The 13,424-nt window shown below is 59.3% G+C and overlaps 1 protein-coding gene across 2 annotated transcripts; it reads right to left on the reverse strand.

Annotated features, from left to right (window-relative positions):
• Window positions 1-271: 271 nt before the first annotated feature.
• Window positions 272-13,373, reverse strand: HGS (hepatocyte growth factor-regulated tyrosine kinase substrate). 2 transcript variants are annotated; one of them, XM_061144526.1, is made up of 22 exons: window positions 13,289-13,373; window positions 11,765-11,849; window positions 11,373-11,448; window positions 10,902-10,994; window positions 9,177-9,300; window positions 8,008-8,060; window positions 7,541-7,609; window positions 6,786-6,910; window positions 5,776-5,854; window positions 5,611-5,709; window positions 5,427-5,522; window positions 4,781-4,819; window positions 4,563-4,703; window positions 4,409-4,468; window positions 3,729-3,936; window positions 3,161-3,333; window positions 2,942-3,082; window positions 2,682-2,859; window positions 1,856-1,989; window positions 1,662-1,781; window positions 1,391-1,480; window positions 272-954 (listed from the first exon to the last, which is right to left on the reverse strand). In XM_061144526.1, the coding sequence occupies exons 1-22, from the start codon at window positions 13,323-13,325 to the stop codon at window positions 844-846; spliced, it is 2,331 nt and encodes a 776-aa protein (XP_061000509.1). In that variant the 5' UTR covers window positions 13,326-13,373; the 3' UTR covers window positions 272-843. The 2 variants fall into 2 exon arrangements, with proteins under 2 accessions (XP_061000509.1, XP_061000508.1); XM_061144525.1 differs by having other exon boundaries at window positions 3,729-3,939; window positions 13,289-13,370.
• Window positions 13,374-13,424: the final 51 nt, after the last annotated feature.

Consider the following 13,424-nt stretch of genomic DNA (forward strand, 5'->3'; position numbering starts at 1 on the left):
TACAATTCTGACAGTGCAGACTCAGACTAGAGCCCAGGCCCCGCACGTCTCTCCCAGGAGTCAGGGCAGTTGGGTGGAGAGGGCACAGGTCCGCAGTGTTCAGTCTCAGGAATACAATTGCTCTCAAGGCTGAGTAGCGTGCACCAGTTGAGACTCCTGTGGAACTAGGCCTTGGGGCGAGGGGCAGCTGGCCTGTGAGAAAGCACCCACACACCCACCCAGAACTGAACCAGCTGCCCAGCACTTTCCCTCTGAGCAGACACCCTGATACTTGTTGAAAGACATTTTTATTATCACTGTTCCATTCCGTCTACTCAGGGCACTGGATAAGATGGCAGCTCAGAAGCAGAGAAGCTGGAGACAGGCCCCACCCTTCCTGTGAGGGCCAGGAGCATCCCTGCTGACAGCCTAGGGGGCCATGCTGGAGAACTCTGGGGAGCACTCACGCTAGTCACAGACCATGGCCCCAAGGTCTCCCGGGTGCGGATGGGAGGGCATGAGCTGTGTGGGGCGGAGACCCCACTCTGGCCAGCCCTCACAGAACCCGACATACTGGGCTGGGGGCTTCCTCTCAGGGAAGGTCCTTCCCTTCCACCCTCCTTCCCGAGGCCCAGCCCTGGGGAAAGGAGTCAGACACCAACCCAAGGAGACAGGGAGGAGGATGGGGCCGAGGGGGACCAGGAGCTGGCAGGCAAGGACGGAGACAGAGGCAGCTGGAGGGGAGGGCCACCCCGCCCATGCGGAGGGGGGAGAGCGAGGCGGGAGGACGCGCTAGTTAAGAGATGGAGGCAGCGGTTATGGAGAACCGTAGTGTTACTCTAGATGGGGCGCTCCCAGCTGGGGTCAGTCAAACGAGATGAGCTGGGCTTCGCTGCCCTGTGCCGACGGGCCCTGTGCCGGGGGCTGCTGGGCCACTGGGGGCTGCTGCTGAGGAGGGCCGCTGGAGGGCGCCATCTGCGGGGGGACACACGGGCCAGTGGTCTGTCCTCCCTCTCCAGGCCTCAGCCTCCCCATCCTCTACCAGCTCCTCTCCAGAACACTCCACAAACCAGCCTGTCCCGGTACTTAGGCCCCTCAAGCCCACGCTCCTGACTCCTTCCCTCCCTCCACTCGTCATGGACTCCCTGTCCCCAGCAGAGACAGGCTTCCACTCCCCAGGCATTCCGGATTCATGTCTCTGGAGCTGAGCAGATGGGACCTTGGGCTTTTAAGTAAACATATGGCTTTGACACCCAACAGTTATTGCTACGTGTCTGTCCTGGTGCTGCCTGAAGAGCAGCAGCCCTGGCCCACGCTGGCCACACTTCCCAGGGCAGCCCCACTGTAGGGGGGAGTCCACAGTGAAGCCTGTCCCCTGTCATGACCCACGGTGGTCCCAGGAGAGGCTCACCTGCTGGTACACGGGCTGCTGCCCTGAGATATAGGGTTGCTGTGGGGGCGGCAGAGGTGCATCTTGGCCGGGGAGGGTCGGCATGAGATTCTGTGGACAATGAAACAGCCCCACGTTAAGAAAGCAGCTCTGTAACCAGGTAAATGCCAACCAGCAAGGAGAGGCAGTGGAGGGGACGTGGGGTGGTGAGCAGAGCGTGGCGCCTGCCCAGCACGCTCCCACCCCCAAGGGCCCTGCTCCTCCCACCTGAGGCCCCCCGAAAGCCTCTCACCTGCATGTTGTAAGGCTGGTAGCCCATGGACACTGACTGGCTCCCCATGTAGCCCATCGTACCAGACTGTGGGGGCTGGGAGATGGCTGGGAGGCTCTGTGGGGCCTGGGAGGCCACGTTCTGTGGAGGAGAGAGGGCGATGGGAGACAGTTGGGCCCAGGGGCCTTGTAGGGAAGGGGCGGCTCCCCATGTACCTGATAGCCCTGCGTAGGAGTAGGCTGGTATGATGAGTAGGCTGGGCTGGTGGTGGGCCCTGCAGGGCCCTGTGGAGCTGCCTGTGCACCAGCCGCTCCTGCTGGGTACATGTATGCGCTCACCATGCTGGGATCTGCAGGCAAAGAGGAGAGAGCTCAGACCTCTGAGGATGGATGGGGCAGGAGACGGGGTTTGAGTTTCCCTTTTCCTTGTGACTAACAGAAGTAAGTTTGTGTTTCATATTCTCACCAAAGAATAGTAAGTGAAATCAATAGAGACAAGAAAGGACCCACAGAACATCTCTCTCTCAAAAGACCAGTCATAGCCCAAGTGAGAGGTGGTCTGCAAGATGACGGGCCAGTGGTCTTTGGGAAGTCAGTGTCACAGAACCCCATGGAAGACCAAGGAACGTTCTAAGAGGGAGGACAACTAAACAGGTGACAGGTTTCTTGTTGGCACAAGTGAGGCCCTGGGATCGTGTGAGCGCTAAGTGGGCCGTGGATGTGGTCACACCAGGGCCTCAGGGCTCTCTGTCTGGCTCCTGTGCCCAGGCCCTGGGCAGCATCCTGGTTTAGCAAATGCACTGAAGCCTCTAGTAGTAAAGGGTATCACACCTGCCACTCCCCCTAAGTTGCGTCAGAAGAGACGGTGAGTCGGGGGAGAGAGAGTGAATCTGAAAAATGCTGTGTACTGCTCTGCCGACTGTTTTGTAAGTTTGAGATCACACCAAAATAATAATAAAAAAAGGAAAGGGTAGTGATTTGGGGTTCGTCTTGGCTGTTGGCTGTTGGGGCCCCACCCTCCCGCCCCACCCCACTCTGTTACCTGCTGCGGCTGCTGGGATGCTGGGGTAGGGGCCGCTGGCGGCCGGGGCTGGCTGACTCATGTACATGGTGTGCATGGGCGAGCCCTCCACCGAGCCGGCCGGGCTGAAGGTGCCCGCGAAGCTCGCCGGGCCGGAGGGCTGGTACAGCACACCCCCCGCCGCAGGCATGGCCTGGAGCTGGAGACAAAGAGATAGCTTTCAGGGCACTTCTCTGTCACCAGGGTAACCCTAGGGACTGGGGTGTGTGGTGGGCACGTGCCTGGGCGTAGGGCAGGGAGAAAGCTGGCATCTGGGCCCGCATCTGGATGGTCTGCTTCTGCTGCTCCAGGCGCATCTGCCGCTCCTTCTCCTGCTCCTGCAGGCGCTGGATGGCCAGCTGCCGCTGTACCTCCAGGTACTCCTGTGGATCATGAGGCAGGCGTCAGGGCTGTCTCTGGCCCCAGCACCCCACGGCCGGGCCGGGCCGCCACCACCGCACCTGCTTCTTCTGCCGCATGATCTCCAGCTTCTGGGCCAGCTGGATCTGGCGCTGGCGCTCGGCCTCCTCGGCTGCACGGCGAAGCTTCTCCCGGTGCTCCTCCCGCAGGGCGCTGAGTGCTCCCCGGGCGTCACGGATCTGCGCCAGCTTGTCCTGCAGTCCCTCGTAGTACACTGTGGGGAGGGGGCAGAGCTGGGGGGCCTTGGCATTGGCTGGAACAGGAGCTGCCCAGCCCGGCTTGGGAAATGGCAGGGCCCAGCTGAGCACCTATCTACAGGGTGCAGCTGGCATCGGGGCTCCAGGGCGGGTGGACACGCATGCACATGTGTGGGCACACGTCCACACACATATACACTCCCTCCAGCTCACTGTGATCAGTGGGACACCTGCCACTGAGACTCCCTCATGCAGAGCCCAAGGTCCCTCGGGGCAGCCCTGCCCACACCACCCCAGGTGCAATGATTCCTGGCCCAGAAGGCACCCACTGCCCCTAGTGGGTGTGGCAGGCCCCTGATGGGAGCCCCCAAAGCCCTGGAGGGACACCTGGGAGGGTGCGCATGGCACGTACACCTGCGCTCATCCAGCTGGTTGAGCAGCTCCAGCAGCTGGGGGTGCATGGTGTTGATGGACTGGAAGAGGGACAGCACGGCCGAGTCGTTGGTGATGCTGCGGCCCCGCACATGGTTGCTCTTCATGCGGTTGACGAAGGTGGTGACGGCGTTCTGCAGGGCCTTCAGGAACTGCGCGTGGCTCTCCTCTGACTCCCCATTCTGGTACTGCTGCCGGGGCACAGGGAATCTGCCTGAGCACCTCCCACACCCCCAGCCCGAGTGGGGGCAGGGTCCCTCTGTCCGGCTGAGCCAGATGCTGAGCTCTGAGCTTGCTGCAGGACTGACTGGGTCCTCCTGGGGGGTCTGCGAGAGGCACCCTCAGCATCTGGTTCACGAGAGAGGAAATGGAAGCCCAGGGAGGCTCGACTTTTGCCCATAGGCACAGTGTGGCCGAGACAAAGCTGTCCTAGCCCCGGCCTCTTACTCCACTGGGCACCAAAGTGCAGAGCCCCAGAGTATTCCAACCTGTTCGGGGTAGGCAGGAAGGAGTTGAGCAGAGCCCACAGCCAACCCAGAGACATTCAATGGAGAGCTGTAAGCAGCAACGACCCACCTCTGGGAGCTCACCATGAGCCTGGCACTCTGCACTCTGGGAGGCCAAGTCTGCCCCCAGCCCAAGGAGGGAGTCACAACTTACCTCACTAAAGGCGGCTCCGGCTGCAGCTACGGCCTGAGGGTCTGTCTCCGGGAGGGAAGTCTGGAAGGGACCAGACAGTGAGACTCCATCTCTGCCTATCCTCGTGTCCCTCTCCCAAGGGACCACAGTCCGAAGCCTGAGAATGGCCCCTTACCTCCACATTGGCAGGGATTGTGTGTCCCTCCCCAGGCTGGGCCGTGGGCTCTGTCAGAGGCACTGGCGCGGATGGTGTGGGGCTCTTTCGAGCCTCCTCCTGCTTCTTCTCCCAGTAGTTCCGGTTCAGGTACCGCGCAAGCTGCACAGGCAAGAGGGGGTCACTCCCAAGGGCCAGGAGGCAGCGAGGGGAAAGCGCCACACTTGGGGTATCCTCACCTCAGGGTCGATGTCCTCAGCCAGAGGCGCCGACGAGTTCTGGGGAGACATGGTGGATGTGAGAGGCCACAGGCCAGAGAGGCCTGGATGATGTAGCCGTGAGCGCGGACCCTGCAGACTGGCCAAAGCCTGTCCGAGCGCCAAGGGGCTCCATAACCGTAGCTGGAATGCAGGGTGCTGCCCCACCAACCCTCCCATGACCACAGGGGTGGGTGGGCAACTGGCAGGGCTTCTCTCAGCTCCACCCACAGTGCCCTGCAGGGTTTGCAAATGTCTTTCTAAACCTCTGCCCCATCTGCCACCTTCCTCCTTTGTACACAGAGAACTCGGTCCACCTCCAGCAAACAGACCTGTGATGGCCTCATGGGAGGCTAGAAAAACGAGCACCTTTGACCCAAAATGTCCCCACCTCCTCCCACTCGGGGGGATATGGAAGACACCAGGGTCTGGACAGTGAGGCCTCCAGCCCTTACAGTGTCCTCTGTTCCACTGGGGTCCCGACCAGGGAGCTGAGACCTGTGGGCACCAGGCTGCCTCTGTCCCTGCCCAGGAGACTCGAGAATCCCTGCTGAGGCACAGTTGCCTGCCCCCCGTCCCACAGGAAGGGGGTCCAAGTCATTGGGGCTGAGCTGAAGGGCAGGCTCACCACAGGCGAAGAATACAGGCTGCTGGCAGGGGGTGCTGAGGAGGCCACGGGTGTGGGTTCTGCCTTAGGGTACGCGGTATAGGCCGACTTCTGCCTCTGCAGGAGAACCAGGAGGAGGGTGTCCGAGGTGCACTCCACACTTTCCTGGGCACCCCTAGACTCTGCAAGGCTGCCCCCTGCTCACCATCCGCTCCTTCTCCTCAGCCTCCGACTGAGACAGGGCCAGGGCCAGCTGCAGCTCCTCCTCTTCCTGCAGGGCCGTCTCATCCCTTTTGGGGGGCAGCTGAGGATGACAGGACAGGGTTAGCGGGGCCAAGGGTCAAGGCGCCCCCAGAGGCCCGGGCCGTACCTGCGACTGCTGAGACAGCGGGCTGGTCAGGTACTCCGGGGGCAGCTCCGTCGTCGAGGCCGCTTTTCCCTCTGCTTTTCTGGAAGAGACAGGATGCTGTGTGTCACCGGGTGCTGTATCCTACCCCCATATGTTCTTGGACACAGCCTGGGGCTTCCCTCTGACACCCCCAGGGAAGGAAAACGGGGGTTTGACAGACCACACTCCAGAGAAAAGCTGGACCCTCAAACCTGTTGCCACCTCTGGGCTGCAGGGCCCTGGGCAAGTCACTGGCCTAAACAACAGCCCCCTTCCTGGAAATGGGGCTCAAACACCTCCACACTGCAGCTTTCCACAAAAAAGGACCTCCCAGTGGAGCGGCCTACAGATACCCCTTCCCCAGATCATCAGATCCCATCACTGAGGCTGGGAAGATGGACAACACAGGCTCCTGGGCCAGCCACACAGGGCCTGACTATCACAAGGAGACCGTAGACCCAAACCCAGAGATGTGCCTCAAACAGCCTAGGCCCCTCAGCAATGTCCTTGTCACAAAAGACAGAGAGGCTGAAACTTACCAGGTTAGAAAGCTGAGGAGGCGGGCGGGTCCTGACAGGACAGAACCACCACGGGCCATTACTGGAACTTGGGAACCCTGAACAGGGACTAACCACACTGATGTCAAATGCCCCAGCTTGATGGCTAGCAGCAGTCTCATGGGAAGAGTTCCCCTTGGGTAGCACACACGGGAGTTGAAGGGAGAGGGACAGGGTGCCTGCGGCCCACTCTTGACAGTTCAGGACACAAGGTGGGTACGGGCACACAGGCCTGGGGTGTGTGTGTGTGTACGTGTGATGGAGTCAATGGGGCTGCAGAAAGGCAATTTACTGTCATGGGGTGGGGGGTCTCCAGGCAACTCCTGCATCTCTTCTCCAAAAACTTTATAAACAAACCCAAGCAACTGGCCAGCAGGACTCAGACCTAGGGCCCTGCCTGGCACTGCCCTAGCTCCAGTGTCCCAGGGGACTCACTTGTTGAGCTGCTCGTAGCAGGGCTCACACACCCGCACCTCCTTCTCGATGCCGAACTTGGGGATGGTGGAATACTTGGAGGAGCACTTGCCACAGAAGATCTGGCCACACGCCCGGCAGTGGTGCTGTGATATGGGGTGGGTCAGAAAGGCCTGGTCAGCCACTCTTCACACCCACCTCCTGCCCAGCACTGCCCGCTGCAGGACGTGCCAGGCTGGGCCTCCCAAGCTGGGGTGGGAGGCCACAAAGGCCCTGGGGGAACAGGGCACGCTCGAGAGCTCTCAATTGTAGCCTCCGCTTTGAGGAAAAGAAGTCAAATTAAGAAAAAAAGTTCACAAAAGAATGCATAAGCTGTCCTAATAAATAAGTTTTACTGGACAATGAGTCTGGGGAGTCTGCTCAGATGTCCCAGGCTCCAGCCTCGGCCATGGCTTCAGTGAGCAGAGGGAGGGTCCAAGCCGGACAAGCCGAGTCAGCTGAGACTCAGCCAAGGGGCTACTGGCCAAGGCAATGCAGACCCAAACCCCTGGGTGTGGGGTGTTTCCATTCCCCGGGAGTGCAGCCTTGCCTGAACCTTGCCTGAGGGCGCTGACCACTGGACACAGACCCCAGGTGACCTCACTCCCCACACCACCAGGTCCCAGTCCAGAAAGGGCCTGGTATGGGCGCAGTGGCCTTGTGATGACAGCGGGAGGCTTGGGGTCTGTCCCGGCCAGGTGGGGAGCTGGGGCCCTCCCCGAGGCAGGTGCACTCACCTTGCGGGTCATGACCCCGAACTGCACCCGGCACCGGTGGCACTCCTCGGCATCCACCCAGTCGGGGGCCTGGGGACGGGCAGAGTCAGGTCACAAGCCCCTGCCCTCCCTGACCACCCCCGCTCTCCACAGGTGTGCACACAGGACTGCGGCCAACCCACTGCAGACGTGACTCGAGGAAGGATCTCCCACCAAATCAGTCTTCTTTTCTTTCTAAAGTCCTGACTGCAAGACTTCCCACAACTTCTGGGACATGGAAGTACTTAACTGGGAACCATAGCCCTAAGGCACCTTCAACCAGGTTCCTTTCTCTACCTGCAGACAAAGCTGCATATTCTACTTCAAGGGCATTCTCATGCTGAGGTCAACGAGCAGCTCACCTGCTCGCAACAAGCCCAGATCCCAGGGTCTCCCTTCTGCTTCCTGCAAGCAGCCTAACTCCTGGACCCAGTACCCCATGAACTCACTCTCTCCGCAGCAAACATGGCATCACTCTCCTTGAACTCTGGGAAGACGTGTCCTGGAGAAAGGAGGCCCCTGTTACTGCTGAACGCTGCCCAGGTGTGAGAGGCCCTTAGCCTCACCTGTTCTTATCCATCAGCCCTGAGGCCTCCAGTGGTCACATCCCAGCTCTTGGCGTCTGCCTCCCCGAGCAGAAAGAAGAGGCCCAGAGCCCCCAAGCAGCAAGCACAGTGACCTCACACTGCACAAGGGTGTCTCGGGGCGCAGCTCAGCCAGCCTGCCCCACAGTTGGGGTGGCTCCATACGGCCGCTCAGTCCTGGGGACCACACACAGAGCCAAGCCTTGCTCCCACCACATCAAGGTCTCACGGGTCTTCCCTGGGCCTCTCGTCTGGTTCCTGGCCTGCATTCCAGCCAACCACACTTCCCAGAGCTTTTAAATCGGAGTTCCCAAGCTTTTTTTTTTTTTTTTTGAGACATGGATCCGCTGGAATCCCAAAAGTCTTTCTTCATTGGTTTTTTTTTTTCTTTTGACCATGCTGTGTGACTTGTGGGATTTAGTTCCCCAACCAGAGATCAAATCTGGGTCCCCGACAGCGAAAGTCCAGAATCTTAACCAGTGGATTGCCCGGAAATTCCCTCCATAAACTCTGGATGTCCTCTCTCATGTCTGAAGTACAGGAATTGAGAGTCTGAGGCCAGCTTATTGACCTGGATGGGTCCTTCATGACACAGTGTCTGCACAGTCCTGCCCACCCTGCAGCCAACAGGCAGTGCCCTTGCTCCCACTCCATGGCTCATCTTGGGATCAGAAGACCCTGCCCCGCCGTGTGGCACAGGTGGAGAGGACCCAGCCTGCCCTCTCACCCACACCTGGTGGGAGCACCAGGAAATCTTCCAAACATGGCCTGAATTCACCGCTCTCCTTGCCAGAACCCCAACATCTCCCCACAGGCACCACAACAACAGGGAGGAACACACGCTGGGCCTGAAGAAGCCTGTCTCAGCTGCCACAGCCCCGCTTAAGACTCTCTAAGTCCACTGTGCTCAGAGCACAGTGCCGCGCCCAGCACAGCCTCCCTTGGGCCCACCTGGTGCAGGACAGCCCCTCAACTCCTGATGGTGTGTCCCAAGCCCGGAACTGGACCCTCTCGCCCCCACCCCCATGACTCACCTTCCACCTTCATGATCTGGTACGTGTCCTGGACCACCTTGTACTTGGGCTCGTTCCGGAAGGCGTGTGCCCAGGCCTGAATCAGATACAGGATCTTGTTCCGGACGTTTACTTCTACCTGCCTCTGTAGGCAAGAGAAGAAGGAAGATGAGGAGATGGAGGTGCCAAAGAGATATCTCAGAACAAGGAAGCAGCTGGCAAGACCCCAACAGGAGCCCAAGTAGGGCACCAGGGCCATGTAGGGACCCACTCCCCAAATCCAGGCCTCCTCAAGGAACCCCGTTCCCCAAAGACAAATCCATTCACGCTGTCTGTTGACTCAGGGCCTGCACTGGTCTCTAACCGCCTGGGAGAACCTGAGGAATCCCTCAAGTGAAGGCTCTCCCACCCCTACTGTCCCATCACCACCTGTCTCTCCCCATCTCATCCCGTGCCCAACAGGACCCTGACCACCTAGGGAGCCCCTCAGCCTGTGACCCACTCTGGGGCTGGCTAAGGCCAGCCTCCAACAGGCATAGCCAACCGAGCCTGGGCTGAGGGTGCAGACGCACAGTCAGCCAGCTTCCTCCTTCCAGTCACAGGCAGCACAGACAGGTGGGACGAATGGCTCCAGAAAGTTCCCCACATACAAGGCCACCACCTCCAGCAGATTAAAGCACAACCAATCCCATTTCTAGGGCTCTTTCGACGATGTACACACACAATGCTCAGGACGGTGGGTCGAGAAAGTTGCTTTGAGGAGACACCCACCACAGCTCCCATGCCAGAGTTCCTGCTCTTTTTTGTAACCTAGGTCCAGTCAGTGGACCCCTCTCCAGGAGCCCCGGCCCTCCAAGGACTCAGATCCCAAGCCATGTGAACAGGACACAATCATGCCCACACAAGGAGGGCAGGTTCTAATTCTTCCTCTGTCACCCAGCACTGAGGAGCGGCTGGCCAAGCCTCCAGTCAGGGCTTTGGAAAAGTCCCACTGTCAGCTCAGCCTCAGATGGGCTCCGGGCTGCAAGGCCCACAGGCGCCCAACAGGCCTAGGCCACAGTGGCGGTGAAGTTGGTGCCAGAGCTGTGCTCCAAGGTTGCCACCTAGGGCGGCCTCAGCTCTGTGGGATGCCCTTCACCTCCAAAAATGGCTGCACCACCCCACTCTACATCATACAACCTCCTGGTGTCACTGCCCACATCACAATCCCTACAGGTGGGCAGCGAACCTGCCCTGCTTGGATGACCCCTTGAGGCCCTGGAGGACTTTCCCTCCTCTGCCTTGGAGGGTGGGGCGGGGGGCGGGTTGCCCACTGCTCTGGCATCCCTTCTCTGTTCCTGTTCCCCAGCTCTGCCTCCACAAACACAACAAACTCACGTGCCTCCCTGCTCTATGCAAGTCTTTTGGGGACCCCAGGTCTCCACTCACATGCGCTGCCATGGCCACACGCACACTGTTCCTCCCCACCTTCTCTGCTGCTCAGTGAGCATCCCCTGCCCTTCAAGACTCAGCTCCTGCCCCCCAGAAAGTTTTCCTCACCTTGCAGGAGGAGTGGGGTCTCCTCCGCACTCCCAGATGCAGCCCTGGTTAGCTTCTGGGAAGGCCTGACCTCTCCAGGCAAGGATCACAAACACCTGCCCTCCAGCCCTCGGCACTGTTTCTGACACAGGTGCCAGCAAAGTCCCAGGAAGCCCTCAGGGTGGTGCACCCCCGCATGGGCCTCTCTGCTTCCTGCACAGCGCCCACCTTCAGCAGCTCCTTCAGTTCCTCCATGGTCTGCTTGTTCGCCACCTCGTCATGGACTGTCTGGCCGCAATTCTTCACCACAGACTCCATGACCTGCAGACCCCAGGGAGTAGAAGACTTAAGCTGCTGGTCAGGGCAGGAACTCCCCCTCCTGGACAGGTCCACCTTTCTCACAAGAAGGTGGGCCTCAACAGGGCCCTCAGACCACCCAGCTAGGCGGGAAAGCCAACAGAGCAGTCTCCAGGGCAAGCAGCAGCCAGGGCTACACCCGCTCCTTTTAACTCCGTGTTTTATCACCAAGGACAGACACTGCAGTCAACCTCAGGGCCTACACGTGTCAGCCTCAGGCGGAATAGTGGAAGCACTGCTCCCAGCCCAGCCCAGGCCTCTGTCCCTGGTGCCTCCACTGTTGGCAGTGCGCCCATCGCTGCCACCCTGACCAGGACCGACGGGAGTACAGGGTCTGATTACCTCTAGGGCGTACAAGGCCACGTGGGGATTCTTGTCGTTAACTTTCTTCTTGATGGAACTCACTGCATATTTTGCCCTGACAGAAAAAAAGGCATTGGTAAAAGCAAACAGAGGGGAAAAAAAAAAAAAAACAGCTTCTAAGACTGAGGAAAAGCCCCTTGGCCATTTGGTCCTTGAGACCCCCTAGGCAAACTTCCAGGTAACCATATACTCCCAAACTGTACAGATAAAGTCCTTTAACTGTCCTGAGATCTCAAAAGCCCTAGTACACAGACCACACAGTCCTCCATCGCAGTCTAACGTGCTCAGCTTTCATCCGGACAGGATCCTGGAGTGGGAAGCAACCCCAGTCCACGGTGCGGCCACCCCACTGCTTCTGAGGGAGCACTTACTGTGTGTCCCCCTGGCGGATCAGGTCACAGATCTGGAGGATGGACTCCCAGTCAGTCTCCAGAAGAAGCTGGCTGGTCGCTTTGTCTAAGACAGAAATGCACCATTACAAGGGCTCATCCTGCTGGGTGATCCCCTAGCTGGCCCCCCAGCTCAGCAACAAGCAGGAGGAACTGCCCCCTTCCCATTTTAGACATCTGGACCAAATGGAAAACTATGTGACCATCCTCCTGACACCTGACAATAATCGTGGAAAGCACTGTCCTTCCTGAAAGACACTGTGGGCTTTTTACACATAAGTGCTGTTCCAAACACTTTACACAAACTCACTCAACTCTCACACAACCTTAAGAACTAGGGAATATTTCCACCCTCTCTGCGGACAAAGAAACTAGGTGAGAAGTGAAGAGAGGTAAAGTCACTGGGCCCGAAATCACATAGCTTGCTGGGGTGGAGCCAGAATTCAACACTAAGCTCTGCTCCCTCACCCCTCAGAGTCCCTGGTTTTCAGAAGCTTAGCCTGTTTGTTTAGCTCTCAGCTGTGGCACTGCTGGAGAGACATACAGCAGAGACCCCGGTCCTCTGCCTCAAGTGCTTTGTGGCGTGCAGACAGGGCTGACCTGCCAAGGAGGACTCTCCAACGACCACCTCTAGTCTACGTCACTGTGGCCTCAGACACAGATGAGCGGCTCAGGGGCTGCTCTCCCAGTTCAGTCAGGACCGTGGTCCCTGGAGTCGTACAGAAGATCAAAAAGGATCTGACAGTGACTCCTGATTTGATCGCTGAAGGGCTGAACCATCTCCTGAGCTGAGTTCCTCAGCCCAGATAATTCAATGAGCAACAAAGAGGCCTCATCTGAGGTCCCTCCGAAATCACATTTGAGGAAAAAGGAGGCCAGGTTCAGGCTGACCGTTCCACTACCCAGGGCGCCTGTCCCAAACACAGAACAGTTTCCTGAAGAAGAGTGAGCTTGTCAATAAACATTGATTTTCCTTCCTAAAACCTGTGACCTCCAGGAGGTTCAGAAAGATCAGCTATCCACCCCAACAGAGGAAACGCCTTCTTAGCCCCGGCGCTTCTTCCCGGAGCCCAGTGGGGACATACGGCACGAGTCTGGATCTCTGGGGAAGCAGCGCTCCAAAGAGCTGGCAGGTCCCAGGGAGGACACCGCTGGCTCCACCCTTTGCGGCCCACCTATGGGTCAGAATTCCCAAATCCCACGTAACCTAGGTTTTTGGCGGGGAGAGAGGGTCTACTGAGACTTTACTATTTCACTGAGTCATCCATTCTCGTGACTCAGGACGTGAGGCCCGCTTGCCCAGACGCTGGTAGTTACTTCCCCAAGCTCCTGGCCGGTCTCCTGCGCGGACCGTCACTCAATCGGTCGGCTCCAGGCCCTGCGCCCAGGACGGCCGGGCCTTACGTCTCCTTCGCGCCCGCCCGCCCAGGACCGGAGTCGCGCGGCGGTCGCCCGGGAGCACTAGGGGCGTGGGTCTTTCCCACCGGGGAGCGGGGGCCGCGTTACCTAGGAGACGCTCGAAGGTGCCACTGCCGCGCCCCATGGCGACCCGGTACCCCAACCTGACGCCGCGGCGATCCCCACTGCTGGCCGGCGCGCCCCCGACTTCCGCTTCCGCCTGCCTCTCAGACGCGCGCACGCG

The sequence above is a fragment of the Dama dama genome, chromosome 5 (genome assembly GCF_033118175.1).
Source record: "Dama dama isolate Ldn47 chromosome 5, ASM3311817v1, whole genome shotgun sequence".
Lineage (NCBI taxonomy): Eukaryota > Metazoa > Chordata > Mammalia > Artiodactyla > Cervidae > Dama > Dama dama.